This window comes from Peromyscus maniculatus, chromosome 3 (genome assembly GCF_049852395.1).
Source record: "Peromyscus maniculatus bairdii isolate BWxNUB_F1_BW_parent chromosome 3, HU_Pman_BW_mat_3.1, whole genome shotgun sequence".
NCBI lineage: Eukaryota > Metazoa > Chordata > Mammalia > Rodentia > Cricetidae > Peromyscus > Peromyscus maniculatus.
Genome location: NC_134854.1, coordinates 39,776,586 through 39,802,455, shown reverse-complemented (window position 1 = coordinate 39,802,455; position 25,870 = coordinate 39,776,586). Strand labels below are relative to the sequence as shown.

The 25,870-nt window shown below is 37.8% G+C and overlaps 1 protein-coding gene across 2 annotated transcripts in view; it reads left to right on the top strand.

Annotated features, from left to right (window-relative positions):
* Orc5 (origin recognition complex subunit 5) overlaps nucleotides 1-25,870 on the top strand; it is a 58,074-nt gene that overhangs the window by 27,520 nt on the left and 4,684 nt on the right. The window contains exons 11-13 of one of the 2 annotated variants that reach the window (XM_042272881.2): nucleotides 844-891; nucleotides 5,564-5,674; nucleotides 20,774-20,886. In XM_042272881.2, coding sequence (XP_042128815.1) covers nucleotides 844-891; nucleotides 5,564-5,674; nucleotides 20,774-20,886 — 272 coding nt within the window. The remainder of the gene's footprint in view (nucleotides 1-843; nucleotides 892-5,563; nucleotides 5,675-20,773; nucleotides 20,887-25,870) is intronic. The other variant, XM_042272882.2, reaches the window with a different exon arrangement.

Here is a 25,870-nt window from a genome sequence, read left to right as displayed (position 1 = left end):
CCACTCCCTCACATTCTTTTTGTTTTCCATTTTCATGTGTGTATGAATATCTTCATATTTGTATGCACATGTGTGGGCAAGGTGAGCATGCATATGTGTGCACGTGAGTGTAGAGTCTGATGTTGGAAATCATCTGGGGTCTCTTCATCAAACCTAAGCTCACCAATCTAGTTCGTTTGGCTAGCTGGCTTCCTCTGGGCATCCCTGTCTCTTTGCAAGGCTAGAATTAGAGGTAGGCTGCCACACCCATCTATCATTTATGTAAGTCCTGGGCATCTGAACTCCAGCCCTCACGTAACCCTGCTTAATTCTCTGGATGGAAAATACTTAGTAATTAGGCTTTGTTGTTGTTGTTTTGTTTTATCATCTGTTACTAGTTTTGGGGGGACGAGGACAACCCCATCCCGACTATTGAGTCTTGAGTGCTCAGATGTTTTCAGCCAGTGTGTAGTATATGAATTACGATCCTCCTTTAAGTGATGAATGCACTTTTGTTTATCTTTGGAAGTTCTGTTTTTATAGCAGTAAATACGTAGTACTAAGATCATTGTAACAAATTCTTTTAAGAATTATCACTATTGTCTATTGTGTTTCATAACCTTTGTTTATGTGCAAAAGTAATCCTGCATCCAGTCTAAGCCCCCCTAAAACATATCAGAAGTAAAATAATAAGTAAAATAAAACTCCTGAAAATCATATATATATATATATATATATATATATATATATTATATAATATATATATTATATTATATAATTAGCATTATGTATGCTATCTTTTCAACAAATTGCCTTTTCTAGTTGAAGCTTCTTAATCTGAAAATTTATTTTCCTTAATTATAGCATCATGGGAAAATCAAGAAAACCAACTTTCTAAAGAAACATGAGAAGGTATTTATGTTTTAAATTCCCTTAACTTTTGAATTTAGAGAAACTTATGAATTTAGGATAATTAAGGAAATGGATGAATGTGTAATTATATTTGCATATGAGAACTTTTTCTGTTGATAATGTTACCATTTAATGCAACGGTATTTTGTTAAGTAGTTCAAAAGCAAACTGAAAGAAGTCGGTGCTAGAGATAAAACTGAGTTGATGGAGTTTTTAATAACTTACTTAATGAAAAAGTTCTCCCTGTATTATTTAGTTAAACATAGTGGATAAACTCAGTTACCTTTTTCTTTTCCCCTCTTAAATACCTAACAAAAATTCCATTGATGAAATAAAAATGGGAAACCCATAAACACTAAGCAGGAAAGAGATTTCTACAATTTGAAACTTGGAAGTGCTTGTAAAATCTCTTTAAACTATGGGTCTTGACCTCATCTATCAATAGTAAAAGATTTCTAAACATACAGCAGTCAAAAATTAATTTAAAATCAAACATGCAATGATCTGAGGAGTCATGCCACCATGCTATGTGAAGCACTTATGTTCAGATTTGAGAAAATTGTTTGTTGTGAATTGCAGTGTTTTTACTACACATAAAGTTTCCTGCTCTTAAAAAATATAATAGCTCAACTACAGGAAATGACAAATCTTTAATATTTCTCTCCCATTATTTTTCGGCATATAAGTATCAATTTAGTTTATTTTTGGATTGTTTCATTTTGAATACTTGATTTTTCAGAATTACTATTTGACCTTTTTGTTTGTGTTAAATGAAGTTTAGATTGGGTTTGGGACAGAATTTCAGGCAGTTTCTGAAAATACCTTAAGCATACTTCTGCCATTTTGTCTGATGTGTGTTTGCAAAGTGATGTTCTCAAAATATTGATCAACTTGGTAGAACACTGAAGCTGCTCTACATCTTGCATGGAAAGATTTATTTATGTAAACAAATATACTTCATAGTTATACAAATTAGCTTGTCTCTAATAAATGGCAAGAATTCAACAAAGAATGGTTTTTAAGTGAATTTATTTATGGTTTATGTACCTTTTGATGTATTTAATCTCAGCACTCAAATTCAGGAGGCAGAGGCAGGACCTTGTGAGTTCAAGGCCATCCTGGTCTACATAAAGAGTCCAGGTCAACCAGTGCTGCAGAGTGAGACCCTGTCTCTCCAGTGTGAAGAAAGGGATCACAAGTGGGAACATTTATGAGATTGCGCAGAATAGATGGATATTCTGGCCAATAAGCCGATGGAAGGATGTTAGAACCACAGTCAAAACCATGCTAGTTTTGTCTGAAGAATCTAGAAAAGTTCAGTTATTATACTCACCAAGTACTTTTTAGCAGTAGGTTAGTGAGTCCAGGTTAAAATCAGTGCCTACAGCATTTAGAAGGTAGACAGCTCCAGCTATGTGTGTGCCCAGAACTTGGAACTGAAGTCCACATTGCTAATGCTGTGGGTTGTTTTCACTCAGTCTTAAAAGCAGGTCAGTATACACTTCTCAGTTACTGGTGTTTTCAGGACTTTAAGAAGCAAAACTTTATTTTACTATCTTTTGCCTTTCACTTTTATTGCTATGAAAAAGCAATCCCCTCCCCGCTTTATGTCTCTATTTTCTACTGCTCATCAGTTGCTTCCTTTGTTATTGTTACAGTTGTGCTATAGTGTATCTCGGGTTAAATTTCTTTTTATCTTGAGTTAGTTTTGCCTCTGAACATTAACTTGTCATATGTTGCCACTTCTCCCTTTATCTAATATGTCTTCTTGAGACATTGAGTAGATACATTCGACATTATTGTCCTTTTCAAAATCGTTTTCATTCTTCATTTCCTTTGGTCGCTGCATACTTTATTCCAAGGGTAATTTTTCCAGCTCCATCTTCTTTTCCGTTTTAAGGAGATTCAGTTATTTCCTCACCTTTTTAGAGTTTGAACCAGGATCCAGTTATAGGCCTACACCAAAGCCTTCAGTTGTGCTTCGTGCTCTCCTGAACCCATAGGCAAGCGATTAGAATGTGTGGCTGTTTTCACAAAATGACAAAACAAGTGAATGATACAAAAAGAAACTTGAATAATAACAAACATGGTATAATTCCTGTCTTCACTAATAAGGTGCAAATTATAACAACAGTGAGACATTTACACTCTTGAATTGACAAAACTGACAAATTTTGATTCTAAGTGAAAGTGACACCATCAATCAGTATGAAACAGCCTGACTGCTCTGTAGGTTAACAATATCTAATCGGATTTGTATATTGGTCGAGGCTAAGGCTAGACTGCACTGCAGAAAAAAACCGAACACAACAAGAAAACAAATCCCAAAACTTTTGAGTGGCTTATACAGCAGAATTTTACTTGACTATAACTGAATATGAGTTGGATAGCTTCTTGCATCCACTGGGATGTCAGGTAAACACAGTGGCCTCTGAAGTTAACAACGAGAGCAAGGAAAAACAGATCCCGTGGTACAAAAAGTCCTTTCTTGGAAGTCCTGGTGGCGTTTCTACCCATATTCCAGAGCTCAGTTAAATGGCCTCTGTCAATCTGTAAAAATGGGTATGTCTTCCTAGATGCCCAAGAAGAAGAAGAAAACAAAACAAAAACACTGTTGACCAACTCCCAGCAGTGTCTTTTTTCTCCTTGTACAAGGAAAGATGTACAAGATTGTCATTTGTACCATATCTGTAGAAGTGATGGCTTTCTTAAGTAGATGTGATAGTGTTATTATCATAAAAATGGAAAAAATAAAAAATACATTTGGGCTGCATTTAAAATTTGGACAAATCTCAGAAAATAATTAAAGGGAAAAGGCAAGATGGTAAAAAGATGCATCCAAAATAATATAATTTATATGGAACTTAAAGTCATACAGTACTGTATACTGCTAATAGATATGTAAGCACTGGCATTGTGAAAGCCAGCATGAGAATAAGAGCGTCACATTGTAGACTGGAATGCTTTCCAGGGACAGACAGGGACAGTGAGAAGAAAGGGTTCAGTGGGTTGTAACTGACTAGTAACATCTGGATTTGATAAAACTAGGTAGTGACTACGTAGATATTTTTTGTATTAAACCTCTGTTCATTTCTAAATGTTTGAAGTATTTGGTAGAAGAATCACACAAGATTTAAGAACAGGAAAGTAATCTCTAACCTATCTCTTATCTGTAAATAGCTGAAGTGAGTGCTGTGCTTTGTGCTTTGATCAGGTTTTTTTTGTTTTGTTTTGTTTTGTTTGTTTTTGTTTTTGTTTTTGCTTACAGCCATTCTTCTTTTAAATATTAAATATACTCCTATGCATGTACTTTCCAATTTACTTTCCACTGTTAAGATGAAGTCCTTAAATTCCTAACCTGCTTTTAAAATTATCTGCTAATAGAATGGAATTTCAAGTATTGTGATTTCCTAGTGACATGTGATTATACCATATGAATATGATATTCATAGTCTTTAAAGTTTTTATAAATTTTAAATTATTTTAGGCTGGCAGCTTATTCACTAATTAGAGAGTTTCATTACTTCCCTAAATTAAGATGGTACTTTGAATCATCAGTCTTTTTAAAACTATGTAGAACTTTGTTAAACTGTATTTAACTCTTTTGAAACTGTCAACTAAATGTTGAACAGTGTATTTTCAAGGAATTGGTCTGAAGAGGAATGGTGGGAATTAACTAGTATATACTCTAGTCCAGAAATTAAGAGCCTGGTTTGGGGGCCTGGAGAGATAGCTCAGCAGTTAAGAGCACTTGGTGCTCATGCAGACCACTTGGGTTCATCTCTCAGAACCCAGATGGTCCTCAAGACTATCTGTAACCCCAGTTTAGGGAATCCAGTGCCTCATGAACCTCTGCAGACACCTGCATGCCTCTCTCTGGTGCACATGCACACATTCAGGCGCGCGCGCACACACACACACACACACACACACACACACACACACACACACACACACAACACACAACACACAACACAACACACACACAAAGAAAAGTCTTAGTTTTGGTTATACATTTTCTTGAAAAATCATTTGGCAAAATCAGCAGCAGGATAGCAGTGCTCAACTGCAAATGGCTGAGTTCTTTCATGTTTATTGGTACAGAGAAATTTTTTTAGTAATTGATAAAAGATAATGGCATTATCTGCACAAGATAGGGACCTTCAACATGGAGTTGTTGGGGTCTTGGCTCCCCTGCCTGGGAATTTATAGACAATTGATAGTTGCTGGAGGAGGGAGAGACATTTCTTCAGTGGTGTAGCCACTGGTAAGGTGCCTATGCCCAGTAACCCTTTGCCTATGCTCCTGTAAGTAATAACAATGAAACTCACTGGGTAAACACAATTAACAGATGTAAAGGAAGGCTAAGTAGGAAGAAGAGGATCTGCAGGCCTGGGAGGTGACAACAGAGTGTAGTGGGTGGGTGTGAAAATGATCAATGATTAACAACAACCTGTGTGTTAAAATGTCACAATGAAACCCACTATTGTGTATAACGGATGCTAATAAACATGGCAGAAGATAATCATGAGATCAGACAATGTTTTAAGGACTGTAGGTTAAATTTGTTAGTATGTTTGAGAGAAAGAATATAAATATATTACTACTGGGTATTAATAGTGTAGAAATCATATGTTATGGTATAAGAAAAAGTTTCATGTTCTCTTTACAGACAAGCAATCACCTCCTTGGACCAAAACCATTTCCATTGGACAGATTATTAGCAATATTGTATAGTATTGTGGACAGCAGAGTGGCTCCGACAGCAAATATCTTTTCCCAGGTAGGCCTCATCATAGGATCTTTCTGACCATTTCTAGTCAATTCTTCAGGTAGTATGGTTGGTGGAAATCTGGGTATAGGTGTTTGCTCAGTAAATGCTAATATTTTAACTGGACAATGAATACTGTTCTTGGTAAGTACAGTTGGCCCCTTGTATGGCATGGTTTGGAATTCATTGATTCAACTAATTATAATCAGAAAAAGAAAACAATGACTTGCTTCTGTACTGAGCATGTGCAGGCCTTTTCTTGTTATTATTCAATACAAAATGTAGTATAGCCGGGCAGTGGTGGCACACGCCTTTAATCCCAGCACTTGGGAGGCAGAGCCAGGCGGATCTCTGAGTTCAAGGCTAGCCTGCTCTACAGAGTGGGATCCAGGACAGGCACCAAAACTACACAGAGAAACCCTGTCTTGAAAAACAAAAAAAAAAAAAAAAGGAGTGTAATATCTGCTTCTGTTGTACTTACATTGAATTACGTTTTATAAGTAGTAGGGAGATGATTTACTAAAGATGAGGTTCGTTGTGAGTGTGTACTGTTCTGTACATGGGGCTTGTGCATCTCAACTTTGACATCTCTGGGAGCCCTTCAGCCAAGCTCCCGAGGATGCTGAGGGCAGCTGTGTTGAAAATTCCAAACCCAAACTCTTCGGAGGTAATCCCAGAACTTACAAGTATAACTAATGACAAAAGCAATTTAATGTTTCTTCTTCTTTTTCTTTTTTTAGTAAAGGAATTTTAAAAATCATTGCTGTTAAACAAGTATCTTGATTATTAAATTGATGACTTATAATATATAAGCATGATTTAATGAAAACTTTTTAAGTGTGTATGAAAGTGATGTATCATGTCTTTATTTCTCATATATATACTTTTCAGGCTGATGTACCCTTTTTTTTAATTGGTTTGTTTTCCAGAATAACTAAATTTTTAGTATCTCACTAGGTGGCAGCATAAACCCAGAAGTAGAAAATGAGGATTCCGGTTTTGGAATTTTTATTTTAACTAGTTATGGTGTCTTTTTTTCCCATTGACATTTAAAGAAAATTGCATAACTGTAGTCATATTAGATTTCTTTTTCTTTTTTTTCCTGGTTTTTCAAGACAGGGTTTCTCTGTGTAGCTTTGTGCCTTTCCTAGATCTCGCTCTGTAGACCAGGCTGGCCTCAAACTCACAGAGATCCACTTGTCTCTGCCTTCCAAGTGCTGGGATTAAAGGCGTGCGCCACCCGGGTTGTGGTTTTTTTGGTTTTTGGTTTTTCAAGACATGGTTTCTCTGTGTAGTTTTGGAGCCTGTCCTGGATCCCCCACTCTGTAGAGCAGGCTAGCCTTGAACTCACAGAGATCTATCTGGCTCTGCCTCCCAAGTGCTAGGATTAAAGGTGTGTGCCACAGCTGCCTGAAAATAAAGGCTCTTTTTTTTTTTTTTTTTTTTTTTTTTTCCCCCAGAGCTGAGGACCGAATCCAGGGCCTTGCACTTGCTAGGCAAGCGCTCTACCACTGAGCTAAATCCTGGGCTTAGATTTCTTAAATGATTCAGAAAGACTAGGCATATATTATGAATATTAAAGGCAAAATGATGTAACTGGCATCTCAGAATACAGTCATGCCAGATATGTAGTGAGCAGTTTGTTTTGTGGTTGGTAATATGTAAATAATTAAATTTACATCATAATTACATCACTATAAATTTGATCTCAGAATGACTGTCAGACTTCTGATCTCAGAATTAAATGTTATTACACAGATGTAATGTGATGATAGCTTTTAATTCATTAAATAAGACTTAAGGTACCAAAAATAGATAGTAATCTCAGCAGTCTTGAAATTGGATCTATATCATTGTTAGAAAGTCAGCATTTGTAGAAAATTAGTATGTACATTGAGTATGCAGTTGAAAGGTATTCTAGTCAGTTATGCTCTATAAATAATCAAGTGCTAATAATTAAAAAAACTTAATTCAGTTTTAATCTATGTTAAAAGAGATTTTTCCCTATAATTTTAAAACTTGCCGTGTCTGAAATTCTGATCATCATCTAGTCAAGCACAAGACTGTGGTGTACCTTCCTGCTTGATTCTTCTGTGGAGACAACACCTTTGCTGTGTTGTCCTCTTTCCATCCGAGTTCCGAGTATCACCATGTGTCCAGTTTCTTTCTGCATACAGAATACATGGTTTCTGTTTGTTTCTACTGCAACAGTAACTGGACATCAGGAGCTACTATCTTTAAACAGATTCAGCTTATATTAAAAAGAAGTTAGAGAAAGATGACTTCCAAACAGAAAAGAAACAACTTGACAGTGTATATGATTATAATTCTTAGATGCCCCCAAATTACCCTTTTGAGAAGCAAACAAGGGTAATTAAGGGTGATTTTTTTAGTAATTTCCTTTTGGGAGTTTGCAACTTATTTGTTGCGCGGGGGGGGGGTGGAGGGGTTGTTACATAAAAATAATATTAAAAGGTTGTAAACGAATACTTGACACTGCTTTTAAGAGGCTTTAAGAAGAAAATGATTACTTCTTCATTGGGCAGGCTGTAAGAAAGACGTGGCAGTTAAGGTGCAGAATGGAGCTTGCCTGGAAAGAGTGAGCCAAGTTGTTTTGTTGTTGTTGTTGTTTAGTATTTCTAATTTACTTAATAATCATTGTGCAAAAAGGAAACGTAATGAAATCAGTTTCATTTGGGAGAGAAAAACATTAGGAATGGATGCAGTTTAAAGACGTAGAGAGAGGGGAAGTAGGACAAAGTTCTGGAACTAAGCAAAAGCTAAACAGTGTCACCTGTAGGAGCCTGGTTGGCAGTGGATGTGGCTGTATCATAATAGTAGTGGTCCTGTGGCCATCATTGTAACACTAGTGCTGGTATTGCTGTTCAGAGTGCCACCCCCACCTACCTCCCATACGGTCCTCGTGGACTGTGCCTCTAGTTCCTAGGGCATCTTACTTGTTTAGAAATAGACTCTTCAAAATTTGACTCTAAGGAAAAATAAAACAGTTACAAACTGAGGTTTCTGATGTAGAGATTTACTAAAACTGTTCTGAGTTTTGACTATGCTGAACAGTACACACCTATCTTTGTGTGTACATTACTGGTACTAATGTATTTAGAAACAGCTTGGCCCAAGGTGTGTCTTTATCTGGCAAGAAGTAAAATTGTTTCACTGTTCTTGGCAGTGAAAATTATTGACCTTTTTGTTTTGTTATCTCTTCTCATTAACACTTGGTGTATATAATGTTTCAAATATTTAAAGCATATAAATGAATGTTTGTTTATAAAATCTTTTAGTAACTTGGTCATTCCAACTATTAGGATATAAAAGATGGAAGAAAACATGGGGATAGATATCCCTAAACTTAAGGATTTGATCTTTGCTTTTGCTTGGTCAATAGATTATCGAAGAAAAGAAAAAAAATGTGCTATATTGAAGAATAAAATCTGGCGGGTGGGAATCACATCCCAAAGGAGATTGTCTCACATTCCTTTTTCATTTGGTTGGCAGTGACTCTCAATGCCCTGTTCTGTTTTTCTTTCGCCTTTTATCCATCTGTCAAATGTACACTTGCCCACCCATGTAAAATTAACTTAAACACAGTAGTGTTCCAAGTCCATTTGTACTGAAGTTCTTAGGTTTACGAACACTAGATGGCAGTGTTGTTGCATTGTCGCTTCAAGGTGCAGTAGAAACCAACTTAACTTTGTCTCTAATACTTAAAAAGAAGGGATTTTAAACTTTTTCACATTTGGTTTGTTTGAGTGAAGGCAGAATGACTTGAAGGAATTAAGTATGTGCTATGTGTATTCAGCATGTGAATGCCCTTTCATGAAAAGTAAGTATGATTGGTAAGAAATTAGGTTGTCTATGTGAGATGATATACTTTTCTATTTATTACCTTTTAATTTTATAGTAAGATGCTATTTCGTAGTTTGATTTAACACTTTATATATAAAAATGTTCATATAACAATTGATCATTTATGGTTAAATGATCAATTGTTATATGAATATGTTATATGTTACATTTAAAATTATAACAAAGAAAAACTTGTTATTTTATTTCATTTCGATTACTTTTATATTGAAACTATAAAAATAACATATTAAGGAAGACTTAAGTTTTTGAAGTCTGAGGATAATTCATGATGGTAATACTAATCATTGTCATGGGTATTGTGAGTTCACTCACTGATGCTTTGGTGTCTAGATGAATAGACAGTAGTAGCAGCACATTCAACATCTTAAAATGTGTGAATGTTCAGCTTTACTGAACTTTAAAAACATTTTAAATGTTTCAGACTTTTAGATATCAGTCATACCTAATTTTTATCCTTATATACCTTTTAATCATTGTCATGAGTCTATTTTAAAGTTTTCATTAAGTGCAGCTTTCCTTGGTAAATGCTGTGGCTGACAGACTTTCAGTTTGTTCTTATCTCCTTCTCTTGGTTGCATGTGTGCGTAAAGTTCATAGGCATTACCCTCACATTTTTTTAGTTCAGTGAGATGGTACTTTGGAAAACCATCTTCAAAGATAAAATATGGTTATCTTTTTTCCAGAAGCATATTAAAACCACATTATGATTTTTATGTGTTTTTTTTCCTTTTCCCTTATTTGAAAAAAAAATGATGAACTTGTTTGGAATATTTTGACTACTTTGTTTTTTTAAAGCAGGAATATAAGTACAGTTCTTTACATTTGCCACATACCTCACTTATTTTAAAATGTTAGGCCACATTCCCCAAAGGATGACATTACTAGTTTATTTCTAAAATCATTGCTACAAAGTTGTAAAGTGATTGTGAAAAGGGAAAAAGAAATTGTAAGAAGTAGAGACATTGATTTGTACATGTTTACATAATTTTTGAAAAATAAATTTAAAACAATTTATTATCATTTTTCCATGTAATTATTTAACATGACAGTTATTTTATTATTATAAAGATTTGCTAGGAATTAATAGACAGGAGCTGTTGAAAGGTAAGGAAACACCTAATTATTATAAAATAGTTTCATACGCCATGCTGACAAGTTATATTTTCAGTAATGTACAATTTCTGGGTGATTATACATATTGAGTTGTACAGAATTTAATAAAAATATTTAAAATGAAAACATTTTAGAGCATGAGTTACTATATGAATTTTATTTTTTAAAATAGATATTCCTACCTTCTCTGTATTTAATTGACATTATCCTTTGTGTTAGGATATATTTGCATATATTTGCTTTTTTATTAAAAGCTTAATCTTTTCTCCCAAATGTTCAGTAATCATGTTTAAATAACCTTAAGGTTTCTGCTCATCTGATGTGTTTTATTAGCTAAATAGGAGCTCAGTAAGTAGAGTGGAAGTTGACTCTTTATCACCAGAATGTTGAAGCAGGGGCTCCATCCCTCGCTCCCGTAACTGCAAGGATGGGTTCTCTGCTGCTCAGAGGCGCTAGCATGTTATTTTACTAAAACCAGAGTTTTGATGTTTTCCTTCAAATACAGATGGGCATGCATTGTGTTTGCTTCATTTCCATATTATAAAGGTGGGAGTTGTTTAATATTTTTTTCTGTCCTAAAGCATATGAAGTTTACTTTAATTGAATTAGATTTGAAAGTCAATACTTTTCCTTGCTTGTAATTGAATTTTTCTTTAAATTAAAATTTAAATTAAATTAAAATTTCATCTAATAGATATTTGTGTCAGCTACACTTCAAGCACTGTATTGGGTGAAGAAAATAAAGAAGAAATGAATGTGTCTGTCGCTTCCACAGCCTTTTATGTGTCTAATGGAGACAGTCGGTACTAGATTCTGTTGGTACTAGACTGCTGTAAAGCTTTCTCTTTGTTATTTCTCTGCTTCACCTGGCTTGTGCCAGGATCACATGTCTCAGCATTCCTCACTGAAGTGCTCGGTGCTATTCAAGTGAATTTATGTAAATCACAGAAAATAACTAATTGCTAACATTTCCTCATCTTACGGTATCTTTTTTCCCTTTCTCCTGAGCCACAACAGATTTGTATGGCATTCCGCTCCATACAGGGTAATGGAGAGGCTTACTCAATGTCCACTTTGCTGATGCATAGGTCAACAGGGATGCTGTTTGAGAGAGGCTGGCTCTTATTTAGCAGCTAAGACACCACCATGATGCACACCTCCACTGGTGCAGCAGATGAGGTTCTGAAACCTACTGCTTGCCCTGGTGTGGGTGCATTGCCAATTCCACCACTGCAGTTCATGCTGGTCTCAGAAGGTTAAAAAAAAAAAACAGTTTGGGGATGCTTTATGATTGGAAATGGTGAAATTGACCAATGATTTCCACTAGCTGCACTCTTGGCATTAGGAATGCTAATACTGTTCATTACCATTATGCTACTGGTGCAGGATAAAATGTTTTTCTTGTTCTCATTTGTAAAAGAACCGTTTTTTTTTTTTTCCTGCTCTTCTTTTAAATTTCTTCAGCATAAGTACTTTACCTTTGTGGATGTGGCAGTCTAACTCGAGGTGTTTTTACTGATTTCTAGAAAAATAGAACCATTGCTTAACAGTGACATGTAAAATGCTAAGGGATAAAAAAACTGCATAAATTATGCTCTCTACTTTTGTATAATACATTGGTGTCTTATTTCTTGTAGGCAATATTTTATAACCGTTTTTTTTCAGAGCATAGTATTGCTTCTGATAAATATGCCAAATGTTTATCCATTATTTATATTTAGTTGGGGAATGTATTCAACACAAATACACTTTATTTAACATGATACATTTTGGGCTGAAGCCATGACGTTTGTATGGATATTTTCTTGCAAATGCATATTTAAGAAATTCCACACTATTGCCATAGGGACTATATATAGGTAAATCTATACATTAGAACTAGATTGTTTTAAAGAGAAAAGGGAGTTTGAATAAGTATGGGTTAAGGAGAAAATTACTGGGGATAATCTCCACTATGGAAATGTGTGTGTGCTACATTTTAAAGCACTTGTAAATATATGATAGAAGAATTGGTGCTGCTTAAGGGAGTTTCCCATGACAACTTAGTATTCAGCTCATTGGCATTCTTTCTTTGGAGGAGATTGGCCACACCAGGCATCCATAGACCTACCACACATGCACATTCACAGCCTGCTGTTGGCCATTCATACACATGCTACTGCAGGAAAACTGTCTTTTCCCCTTGACAGAAAATTAGGGTTCTTGGGCCCAAGTCACTTAGAGAACTTAATTGCACCTTCACCTTCCGACAGGTTGGCATGTTGGTAGTGAGTTGAATTCTTAGAATGGTAGGTGAACAAGCTCGTGATTGTTGAGAATAAGGAAGAGAGCTTCTCTACAACTGTCTTATATATTTCCCTGGTGTCAAATGCTACTTAAATGTTAATGGTATATGGACTATGTATTTATATCTCTTATCTTCTTATATCCCTGTATCTCAACTTCTCCATCCAAATTAATGACTGAATTTGAATTGATCTGCATATTCCAAATAAATCTTATACTGGTATGATAAATCAGATCATTCCCTAAAACTTTTCTGTGGAGTTTCAGCCTTAAATCTTAAAACTGGTCATAAAAATAAACAAATTTGTACAATAACAAAATAAAATAAAGCTGGTAATCTATTGATTCACCATCTGCTGAGTGTGTGTCTGTGTGTGTTAATGTGACACACAGGTAGGAAAAAAATGAATAACAATGTTTCGAGATTTTACTTCAGCAAATGGTGAAGTAGCTTCTGAGTTTTTCCTTTATCCTGCTTAATTGACCATATCCAATATGCTTTCCCCCCCAATACTAAGTCTGCTTTATTCCTTTCAGCACTATTACAGTTGTCCTGCATCATGAGCTTCGTCAGAACTTAGTCCTCCACTAGCTCCTGTCTGGGCTCCTTGGTTCAAGGCTCTTTCTATAAAGGCACCAGCACAAACCTTACAACTGAGTTTGATCTTTTTGTTTTCTTTTCTTTGTCCTTATTTTTCTTACACTTTTTAATGAGTTACATTGTCTGAAGAACCAGCTCTCCATTGCATAGCCTATCTTGTAAGGCTCTGCTCGGGTCTAACCCAACATTTGCCACTTTGTTTCTCTTCCATCCCACTCATGATAAGCTGTTCCTGATGTCATACTAACTCTTCTTGTCTTGGTATTGCTGCACATAGTGTCTGTCACTGTGTATGCTTCATGGTCTGCCCAGTAAGTCCACACTTGACCCCATTTGCTATTAGTTCAATCCCTTCTCTAGGATCAGATACTTGTGTTCACTATATCATTAACAGAACACTGATCTGATTGCTGCCATTTACTGTGTATTTTTCTCCAGCTTTCTTTTTTCATGTAGACTTTTTCACACATGATGTCCCTAAATGAATGACTTCCCATTCTCCTTATCTGTACTTAGCCACTAAAGGTTTCCAACCATTTCCAGAGACAAAGGCATTTCTTTTAGTTCCTTCATGTAAAAATACACACCATTTTTTGGTTACCTGAGTATGCTTCTCCTTTTGGAGGTAAAACAAACAAAACCAGCAGTGAATGTTTCAAACCGAACAGCTCTGATAGTATTTGCCCATCTCTTCCCAGTGCTTCCATCTACCTCCTCTGAGAGTGTGTGTGTGTGTGTGTGTGTGTGTGTGTGTGTGTGTGTGTGTGTGCGCGCGTGCGCGCGCACGCACGCAAAAGTCTAAGCCAAACAGCTGATTTATGCCACAAACCACTACAACCTCTGATACCAAACCAATTATAGTGTTTTCTGAGTTGTCTGGAACTCACTTGGGGACACTTAATGTTAAGTTTATTTAAATAATTTAATGAGTTTTAAATCATACAATTTTCCCAGAACAGTTAAAATGTGGGGTATTTCATAAATCACTTGATCTATATACTATCATATAGAAGTATAAAAATAATGAGCCTGTTAAAAATTAATTACAGTTGTAAATTGATTTCCTTTTGTTGGCAGGAAGAACAGTTTGTTAGCCCAGGAACAGGTTCACACTGTTTTTACATTAAGCATTTCCAGCTGAAGCTTGTTAGTGACTGCCTCGCAGATTAAAAAAAAAAAAAAAAAATCCTCACTGTGGTACATGAACTCCTATTGTTAAGATCTAAATAATCAGCTCATCTCCCTCAGGAGTGAGAACCAGGCATACAATAACAACACAGTGGAGATGAACTAAGCAAATAATGTGCATGGCTCCCTTTAAGACATGAATCAAAACATTGTAGAGAGAGATTTTCATTTTTAAATTTTTGTGAATATATTTTATCATAGGAGCTATTTAAAGAAAAAGGATTATATACTTAAGTTTTTTAATATAAAAGACTTATTCTTGATTGACATATAATTCTGCACATTTATGAGATATAATGTGATAATTTAGTATGTACAGTGTATAATCCAGGCAGTAAGCATCCGCTTCCTTTCATGCTGACCGTTTGTTTGTGTTAGGAACCTTTGTACTCATCTCTAGTTCGTTGTACAGTACCTGATGAAACTGTTGTGTCATATGATGATGAAGCCATTCCTCCCGTCCAGCTAGATCTTGGTACTTGCTATCTGACTTCTCTGGCCTTTCCTAGCATAAATGTGACTTTTATTCTGCATTCTACTTTTGCAAATTCAAATTTCTAGAGTTTATATATGATAAGGAACTTGCAGTATTTGTCTTTTTGTGCTTGGCTGTCAAACTAATATCCTTTAGTTCCATCCATGACACAGCAAATAACAGAATACTTCAGTTTTTAATCAGATTACTTTAAGGTAAAATAGAGTAAAAACAGTGCTCAAATTCCAAAATAGCCAGGTGAATACTATTCATTTTGTTAGCAAGATGCTTCTAATTTATAGAAATTTTTGTATATCCCTGAACTGAAGGGGAAAAGACAGAATTTTTATTTTGAGGAAAACCATCAATGATAACACAGTTAAACACTTAGGAGATAAAGTAAGACATTTAGGTCTGGAGTGATAGTTTGGGGGTAAGAGCATGTGTTGTGCTAGCCAGAAACCCTGAGTTCAGATGTCAGTGCCCATGCAAAAGGATGGATGTGGTCATCCAAGTGCATATAGCCCCAACACTGTTGGGCTTGAGACAGGAGGATCATTGGGGGTGTGCCAGCCACCAACCTAACTCCAGGTTCAGTGAGGGATCCTGTCTCAAAGGAACAAGGTAGGGATTGATGGGTAAGACACCAAACATTAGAACCAGTAACATTCCAACTCAATACTCTTCTGCTCTTCGCTCAGTAGCATCAGCAGCTTACCAACCTGGCTAGGTGTTTCTGAATCTGGAAAAAGAGCTGTTTTTTAGTACTTAATTAGCAGAAATTGTGAGGCCTAGAGAAATTTAGGCACCTAGCACAGGGGCTGCAGAGAGCCTAGATAAGTGACACATTCCATTGTCCATGCCACTTATGTCCTATGGTTACTAATATTAGTAGGTAGTTCTCTTAGCTCTTTTCCTGTTTCTCTATGCATGCTCTTGATTCGGTCCTGAGGAATGAGTAAATACCCTTTTACATCTATGTTTACTTTAGGAAGAGTGAAAGAGAAGAAAAAATAAAACAGGCTAACACGGGACTTTTTTAAATAGTAGACAACCTAGCAAACCATTTTTCAGTAGTCATCACTGAAAGTCAGACATTATTTTGGCTAAACACTTTTAATATGTAAAGTAGTCTGGACATGAAATGCTTAACTTGAAATTTTGTTCTAAGAACTCTAAAGTGTTTCTAGTTAACCTAGAAGATGGCATATATGGACTTTCATATTACATAATTGTGAAACTTAATAGTTGGCCTTGAGTAGCTGATTGGGGACTGAAAATGCCCATCATCTTTTATAGTGTGCTTTCTAAGGTTTCCATATCCTATGAGCTAGCTCAAATTTTCTTCTTAAAGACTTGTTTATTTTATGTCTATACATGCTACTGTGCATACAGAGACCAGAACAGAGTGTGGTCCCTATAACTGGAGTTACAGGTTGTGCGTCACTCAGTGTGGTGTTGGAATTAAACCCCGGATCCTCTGTTAGAGTAGCAAGTGCCCTGAACCTCCAAGCCACCTCTCCAGCCCTCAGAAATTTCTTTTGCAATTTTTACCATAGAAATTTTTCTTTTTATATACTTAGAAGCAAGTGGTTTGTATAGCTCCTAAACAAAAATAAAACTTTTGTCATTTTGAAGAATAGAAATAAAAGTTAAGAATTGAGGGGGGGGGACCACTCAGGGTAGGGTTACACTATAATCCTCCTACAGTATAAAGAAACAATGTTTTGCCTGCTCCAGTCTGACAAATTTGTGAAAACCAATATGGGCTTAGAGCATGGAACTGTTAACTGCAAGACCTCCTTGAGGCTAGGCTTCAAAACCATAAATAATGGTGTTCCTTTAAGGAGATAATCTTTCTATAATGTTTAAAAACTTACTCCAGTGGTTCATCACTATTGTAACAATTGCCTTCTCTGGCTTCCCCACTTAAGGCCATATTGTATCAGAATGTTTAAAGAATCCTGATAAATATGGGCCCAATTTATTTAATGTTTTAATTTTAAAAGATTTTTGTAGCTTCATAGATAAACATTTTGAAATAAAGATAAAGGTTTGTAGAGTTTCTGAACACCTTATCTGTGTTTATATTTGCTTTATTCAGCTTTTGACTACAAGCCCTGGGTAATTATACATTCGCCTACAGTTGTAAAAGGTGATCCAGACCCTGTCTTCCCATGTGCTCTTCACTAGTGTCCCCTGGCAGAGACATTTTGTTAAATGTGTGGTGGCATTGTGTTTCCCAAAATATTGTGCACCCTAATAAACTTATCTGGGGTCAGAGACAGAACAGCCACTAGATACAAAGGCTAGAAAATGGTGGCACTCACACCTTTAATCTTAGCATTCCAGAGACAGAAATCCCTCTGGATCTCTGTGAGTTCAAGGCCATATTGGAAACAGCCAGGCATAGTGACTCACGCCTTTAATCCCAGAAAGCAAGCCTTTAATCCCAGGGAGTGGTGGTAGAAAGCAGAAAGGTATATAATGTGTGAGGACCAGAAACTAGAAGCATTTAGCCTGGTTAAGCATTTGGCTGGTTAAGCTTTCAGGCTTCTAGCAGCACAGTTCAGCTGAGAGCCATTGGGATGAGGACACAGAAGCTTCCAGTCTGAGGAAACAGGACCAGCTGAGAAGTTGGCCAGGTGAGGTTAGCTGTGGCTTGTTCTGGTTCTCTGATCTTCCAGTTCACCCCAATACCTGGCTCAGGTTTGATTTTATTAATAAGAACTTTTAAGATTCCTGCTACATAAATGTTCAGCCAAAAGTATCACAGTCAAGAAGTTGGCATTGATGCAGTCTACTGATCTTATTCCAGTTTCCCACTCTTCATTTTCTGTGTGTTTGGGGTTGTCTGTGCTTGTTACTATTGTTTGGGGGACAGAGGTGTTGCTTTTTAAAATGTTTGTTTTGTTTGGTACTAAGGATCAAACCCTGGGGACACTACCCCTCCAACCTCTACATCTGTTCATCTTTATGTACATCTCTGCATCTTTGGTTAAGGAAATTTTTTCCCTCTGTAGGTTTGCCTATTTATCACCACAATCACCGTACAAACCATTTTCACCATCATAAGGATCTGCCTACCCTATTTTCCATTGATAGTTGTACCCTCAAATCTTCCTTTTCTTCCCCAGTGTGTGGGAGCTGAGATTTACCTTTCACATATCAGTAGTTTGTTTGTGCCTGTGTGCAGGTGTGTATGCCAGAAGTCAATCTTAGGTGTCTTCTTCCTCTGTCATTCTACCTTATTTTCTGAGGCAAGCTCTCTCACCAGTTAGCTAGACACGCTGGCCATCCAACTCTTGGAATCCACCTTTCTTCACATTGCCCAGAGATGGGATTGCAGGTGCACATTGCCTTGCCAGCTTTTTATGTAGATGCTCGGGAATCCTAACTAGGTGTCAGGTTCCTTATGCTTGTTAAAAGCAAGCACTTTACCCACTGAGCAGTCTCCTCAGACCCTTTGTTTTTATTGCTTAATTTTCTGTGATGTGATTGTACCATGAGCCCATTGGACATAGAAGTTATTTAAGTGTTTTAGTTTGGAAGTTGTTGTTTTGGCTCTTATAACTGAAGCTACTCTGAAATTTGGTGTGCATGGTTTTATATGAAGCTGTTCACTTGCTCTTCTACTTAGGTCTTTACATTTACACTTTAAGTAGCAATGCCTTGAATATATGATGCTGCTACAGTTTTGTTGTGAAATGGAATATTTGCTTAACTATGTAAAGATGTGTTGCATTTGTTTACCTTGCCTGCCTAAGGCACTGGATTAGTCTAATAAAAAGCTAAACAGCCAATAGCTAAGCAGGAAGTATAGGCAGAACTTCTAGGCAGAGAGAATAAGTAGGAGGAATCTAGGAGGGAGGTGGGGGGAGGGGGAGAGAGGGAAAAGCTAGGAGCCAGTGAGCCAGACATAGAAGCAGCAGCAAAGCAGGACATATAGAATGAAAGATTAAAAAAAAAAAAAAAATCCTGAGGTAAAATATAGATGAATAGAAACAGGTTAAATTAAGTTAAAAGAGCTAGTGGGACAAGCTTAAGCTAAGATCAAGCATTTATAATTAATAATATGTCTCCTTGTCATTTTTTGGGAGCTGGTTGGCAACCCCCCAAAAATTCCAACTATACAATTTTTAATCAGATATTAGACTCATAAGGAGCTGTTGCTTTTTTCTACCTATCTGCTCTCTGTTGATATTTTTTCTTTTTGATGCTCAATGCTCCTTTTAGACTTTTGTTTAAAGAATTTCCCTTGGTTTTTCTTTAAAGGTAGGTCTGCCAGTGGTAGGTCTTGCATTCCTGGCTTGCACACCAGCTGTGCAAGACCTGGCTTCCTTTTTACTGTTGCAAAGAATTTCCATCTTTTTCCCTTTGTATTGCTCCTCCAGACCTCGTGTCTCTGCATTGTCCACTGTCCTTTCCCCTTTCCCAGCCTCCTTGGTTGACCCTTATACTATATCCAGGTTTCTCATTGTACTCAGCAGGGAGAAGCAATGTATCTGAATCTGTCATCTTGTTGGAACTGGAAATTTCTTCTGCTGTGGTTATCATTTACCAAACTCTGTAAGCCTTTGTTAGTATTTGATTCTGAAATATGTTCAGGGTAATTCAAAACTCAATTGAATGACAAGCCTTCTGTAAACTAGATAGTGCTAAAAATAGATTACAGTGTTCGAGGACTGTATGGCTTATTTTTGTGTAGGGAACTTTTCTCCAACAAAGATTAAATCCCTCTAAGATGTTAATTTATAGCCTATATACTTTCCTCTGTTGCTTTTTCTTGCTGGAACTAGAGGCTGTATAAATCAGTTTCTGCTTCTAGGAGTGTAATGATAGGAATGACTCTCTTGTGTGTCTCTTTCTTGGGTGTCAGATTTGTCACTGACTCCTCAAGAGCTGGATAGGAAAACAGTCTCATCTCTGTCTTATGCATGCCCATGCATGTTTGCTGGAGCAGAGGAGCTTCCTTGTGTAGAAATGTCTGCCATGTGCAGCTATCTCTAGAAAAGTGCTTGCTAGTATGAAAACCTAGATTTGATCATCATCACACACATGAAAAGCAGAGCTTGATGGCACACATTTGTGATCTCAGAGCCTAGGAGACAGACAAGCAGATCCCTGGAGCTCACTAGCCTACCAAACTAGCCAAACACATGAGCCTTGGGTTCTAAAAGGAGAGACCCTGTCTCAAGAAAAACAAAACAGAAAACACTTGAATGTATTTTTGGCCTCTATATGCATGCACACTCAACTGCGCTCGCATGCTCATGTGCGTGTACATACACACACCCCTGAATCTACACACACATAAATGATGTTTAAATGAGAAAATGCTATAAATATTTTGAGTCATCTGTTAACACACTAGGGCTCTTTAATGAGTACCCTTCATTGTTAACTAGGATTTTAAACATACATACAAATTTGGGTGTACAAAGCTTAAAATACTTGTATTCTTTGTGGATTCATTTATATCTTTATTAGTAGCACTGTAAATAAATAAAAGTATTATTTAATCTCATTAAATTTTCTCATAAAAATATCCTTTCAATTTTAGATTACCTCCCTAGTGACTCTACAGCTGTTAACTCTAGTTGGTCATGACGATCAGCTTGATGGACCAAAGTACAAGTGCACAGTATCACTAGATTTCATCAGAGCTATTGCACGGTAAGTTTAGATTATCTATTAATGCAAAATGTCACCACTATGCAGATGATGTGCTAAATAAGAATATCCTTTCTAAATAATAAAAAGTCATTTAAATAAGAAGAGATCCTTTAAGGGCCAAGAATAACTAAGTTCCATTGTAACATTCTCTAGTCAAATTTACCAAGGATGTAAAGTTAGATGCCAGAAATAAAATTATTGAAATACTTTTGGAAGGTGAGATTTAAGAGATGATTGGAGGACAGGGTGGTGGTGACGCATGCCTTTAATCCCAGCACTTGGGTAGCAGAGCCAGGCAGATCTCTGTGAGTTCAAGACCAGCCTGGTCTACAGAGCGAGATCCAGGACAGGCACCAAAACTACACAGAGAAACCCTGTCTCGAAAAAAAAAAAAAAAAAAAAGAAAAGAAAGGGAAATGACTGGCTGTGAAAGTTCATATGTGTTGAAACATGACACTTTAGGCTGTAAACACACCCACTTCCCACATCTGCTCTCTTCTACTCGTGGGTAATGTTTTATGCTTTTTTTGTGCTGATTTGACCTGTTTCTCTTTCCATCCTATGAGCTACAACTGTCTCCCAGTTCTCTTCCTTAACTAAACCTGACTGTGTATATACTACTGCCGTTGCAGCTATCTAGTGGCAGCAATTTCTTCTCTCCAAGCCAAATCCTTCAAGACTTTCATTTTCCAAAATCATTTCAGTGGCCTCCTTGTTCCCACTCCTGTACTGCACTGTCTGTCCCCAGCTTCAAGACTGGTAATCCACATCTGCCTCCTTACTCTCCTTAGGAATGATGACCCTGCTTCAGGTTCCCAGCTACGGCAGTGTAGGCGTTGAGGAAGAAGCTTGCAGTTTATAGCATTCTCTCCTGCCTACTAGATTCTTGATTTTCTTTAATCACAATGTCTCTGTTTCCGCTTTTTATGTTCCATTCACAAAGTATTGAAGCCATCGGCTTTATTTCCTTTCTGTGTGTGTATATGGTAGGGATAGGGACCTAAGGAGTTCTTCACCTGTGCTCATAATTCTTCCTCCTCCGTTTCCCTAGAGCTCATTCCTCTCAGACTGTTTCTCAGTGGCACTTGACACCACTGACCACTCTATTCTTAAAGCCCCGTTCTCTCTTAGAAACCATGATTGCATGGTGCCAGCTTTTCTCTTTGTTCTTCCACTGGTTTTGCTGAGGTTCATTTGCCAGCCTGTTCTCCCCACCTGACCTTTAAATGGAGCTGTTCCTGGGGGCTTGATCCTGGCGTCTTTCCTCATTGTACATTTCCTTCTGAGGCAATTTTAGCTACACCTGCAACTTCAGCAACCATCAGTAATGCCCCTTATTATTAAAGGCCATTTGGTTTTTCACAGTTTTGACCTTTATTGGACATTTACAGTCTAACTTGAGACTGAACTCAGAAATTCTCACCTGTTTCCACACACCAACAGGAAAGATTCGACTTTCCTCCCAGTGTTTCCTGCTTCAGCAGTCAGTCCTGCAGTCGGCCATGCTGCAGAGCTCTAGAATTTGAGAATGATCTTGTCATTTTTTTTCTTCCATACTGTATTAACTAGGGTTTCTGTTGCTGCAACAAAACAACTAAGGTTTCTGTTACTGCAACAAATACCATGGCCGTAAAGCAAGTTGGGGAGGAAAGGGTTTACTTGGCTTACTTTCAGCATTGCTGTTCATCACTGAAGGAAGTCAGGACAGGAACTCAAACAGGGCAGGATCCTGGAGGCAGAAGCTGATGCAGAGGCCATGGAGGGGAGCTGCTTACTGGCTTGCTTCCCATGTCTTGCTCAGCCCACCTTCTTATAGAACCAAGGACCACCAGCCCAGGGATGGCATCACCCACAGTGGGCTGGGCCCTCCCTCATTGGTCACTAAATGAGAAAATGCCTTATAGCTGGATCTCAAGGAGGCATTTCCTCAGCCGAGGCTCCTTCCTCTGATGACTCTAGCTTGTGTCAAGTTGACACACAAAACCGCCCAGTGTACGTACTGTCCATGTCTGCTCACTGTTCCGTTAGGTCTGTAGTCTCTTATAGATCACAAATCTGTGACTATATCACTTTGTGATGTTTCCTCATTCTTGAATAGCTTCCTAATTAATTTTCTTTCTATTCCTATGTCCTTATAACCCACTGCCTTCACTACAATCAGGAAGATCTATAAAAATTGAACCTCACTGTTCTAGTAGCAAATCTTCTGTATTTTCCTTATATTGTATGGCCTTTACCCTTGTGGACTCACACTTCAGCCACACCTGCATTTTCTAGTTTTTATGCTTCCCCAGTTCTTGTGTACAGTTTTCTCCACCTCTGTTCATCACACAATCTTTTTATTTCAGTGGGAATGTCTGTTTCTTAAGCCTTTTCAGACATGCATACCATAGCTATCCCCGCCACTTCCTCTGCAGTTGGGAAGATGCCATTTTGATTTATAATATGCTTACTAGCTTAAATTTCATCTTTCTGAAAATTAGCCAGTGGAATTGAAGCTAGAACGTCTTCATGTCTGTGGCTGGCCTGTCATCGGGCTAGTGCAGTGCTGTCCTGTCAGTGTGTACTGTGTCAGCATTGCAGACACTCCTGTGCTTCCCACCAGCGACAGAATGGTAGGCAGGAGGAAAGCATATGGACTTGTTTCAGAGGTGACAGCAAGAAAGAGTGAAAAGGACGGTCTCGTTCAAAACAGGTGTGGGCGAAGGAGGAAGTCCCTGGTTATCAGGGAGGTAGATGGTCCTGCTTTCGGGGAGTTATCAGAGGGAGGTAGATGGTCCTCCTTTCGAGGAGTTATCAGAGGGAGGTAGATGGTCCTGCTTTCGGGGAGTTATCAGAGGGAGGTAGATGGTCCTCCTTTCGAGGAGTTATCAGAGGGAGGTAGATGGTCCTCCTTTCGGGGAGTTATCAGAGGGAGGTAGATGGCGCTACTTTCGGGGAGTTATCAGAGGGAGGTAGATGGCGCTACTTTTGGGCATCTACGGCTGTTCTAATTTGGTTTCTGTTGCTTTGAGAAAGATCATGGCCAAAAGCAACTTGGGAAGGAAAGGGTTTATTTGGCTCACACTCCTGAGCACAGTCCATCACTAAGGGAAAGCAAGGCAGGAACTCAAGCAGTGCAGGAACCTGGAGACAGGAACTCATGCAGAGACCATGTGGCTTTCCATGAGTCATTTATTGCTTTTTATACCACCCAGGACAGATCAACCAATGGATCGTTAATAAAAAAAAAATTACCCTGCACACTTACCTATGGACCAGTTTGATGGAGGCGTTTTCTCAGTTGAGCTTCCCTCCTCCCAGATTACACTAGTTTGTGTCTAATGATCCCGTGTTGCCTACACCAGCCTCAAACTTACTATGTGGCTGAAGCCTTTCAATTTCTGACCTTCCTGCCTCTAGCTCCCTGGTGCTGAGACCACAGGCCTGTCCCACCATGGCTAGAGCACTTCTGGAGACAGAGTGTAAGGCAGTGACACACAGCTGAGCTCAAACCTAGTTGGTTTTTGAGAAAGTGTCTCGTGTAGTTAAGGCTAGACTAGAATTTGCCATTTAGCAAGGATTGACTGAATTCCTGATCCTCCTATCTCCATCTCCCAAGATCTGTGTTTACAGGTGTGTGCCACCATGTCCAGCAAGTAAGGTGATGTTGGGATAAGATTCAGGAGGTCCCCCAGTGAAGTAGGGTGATCTGAACCTCAGAGGAAAGCCAGTGAGACTGGAGTGGATAGGGCAGGAGGAGTTTGGGGTTCTGAGCTTGGGTTTGGTGAGTTCTATTCTTTCTGATTTTGTTTGGTTTTTTGAGACAGGGTTTTCCTGTGTAGTCCTGGTTGTGCTGGAACTCTGTCTTAGATCAGGCTGGCCTTGAATTTACAGACTTGCCCCGGATCATGCTAGTTTTTGTCTAATTGAGCAAAACAATAACAGCTAGCCAGCAAAATAGCAAAGAACAAATTATTAGATTGATCAATTTATTTTCTTAGGAGAAATACTGTGCAGTTATTAAGAATTTTACTTTTGAAGGAAAGAAAGAGTAGGGAAGAGGTCATGGTAGAACATAAGGGAATGAAATAGTTATATAGAGTTACATGTATGAGGAACTCTCACCTGTCCATAAGACTAAGGAAAGGGAGCACGTAATCAGAGTCCTGATCTCAGGAGGAGCACTCATTTGTAATGTCAGCACTTGGAGTGGTGTGATAGGGTAGAAGTCCCATTCCAGTCCATTTGAATCATGTTGATAAGTAGATGCAACAAGCACAGGTTTAGCTTTTGTGCTTTCATAAACTCAACATTCATGATCCCATTGTAAACAAACATAGTATTAGGCTTTTCGAGATACAGAAACAAGTATGACGTAGGTGCAGCATGTGTGTGTTTAAGTAGTTGTGCTTTGAAGATGTGAATATATTTAAATGCTGAGGAGAAAACAGAGGAAAGTTAATGATACAAAACAAAAAGGATAATTTAAAACACAAAATCTTTGCAGCACTATGTAAGCCTGGGATGTAGAAGGGAGTTGACAGAGCCCAAGATGGGAGACAACACTGTGCTCTGGCCTCAGAACAGAACAGCATAGAGTCAGGTGCTGAGTTTGGCAGCAAAAAGTTGAAGAAATTCTCACCTGATTCTTCTGCTTTCTCCATGAAGGAGGAGGCAGAAATTGTGACTAAAGCAGAGCTAGTAGCAGCTTGAGAAAAGTGTGTAATGTTGGAATCAACGGCCATGTGCATGGAAGCCCGTGCTCACAGGAAAAAGCAACATGCTGAGAGGGCTTGAAATTCTTGACCCTGAGTTTACAGTGGCATCAATCTGTGAGGCCTGTGATCTTCTCCAGCAGCATTCCATATGCTAGATACCAGGGCTGCAAAGAATAATAATTGAAATCACATAATATTGGGATCTTGCCAGATGAGTTCAGTAGATGCTAGCAAGTGAGCTCGTGATGAACCGTGGAGTCTGAGCTGGACAGAAAGGAAGGCAA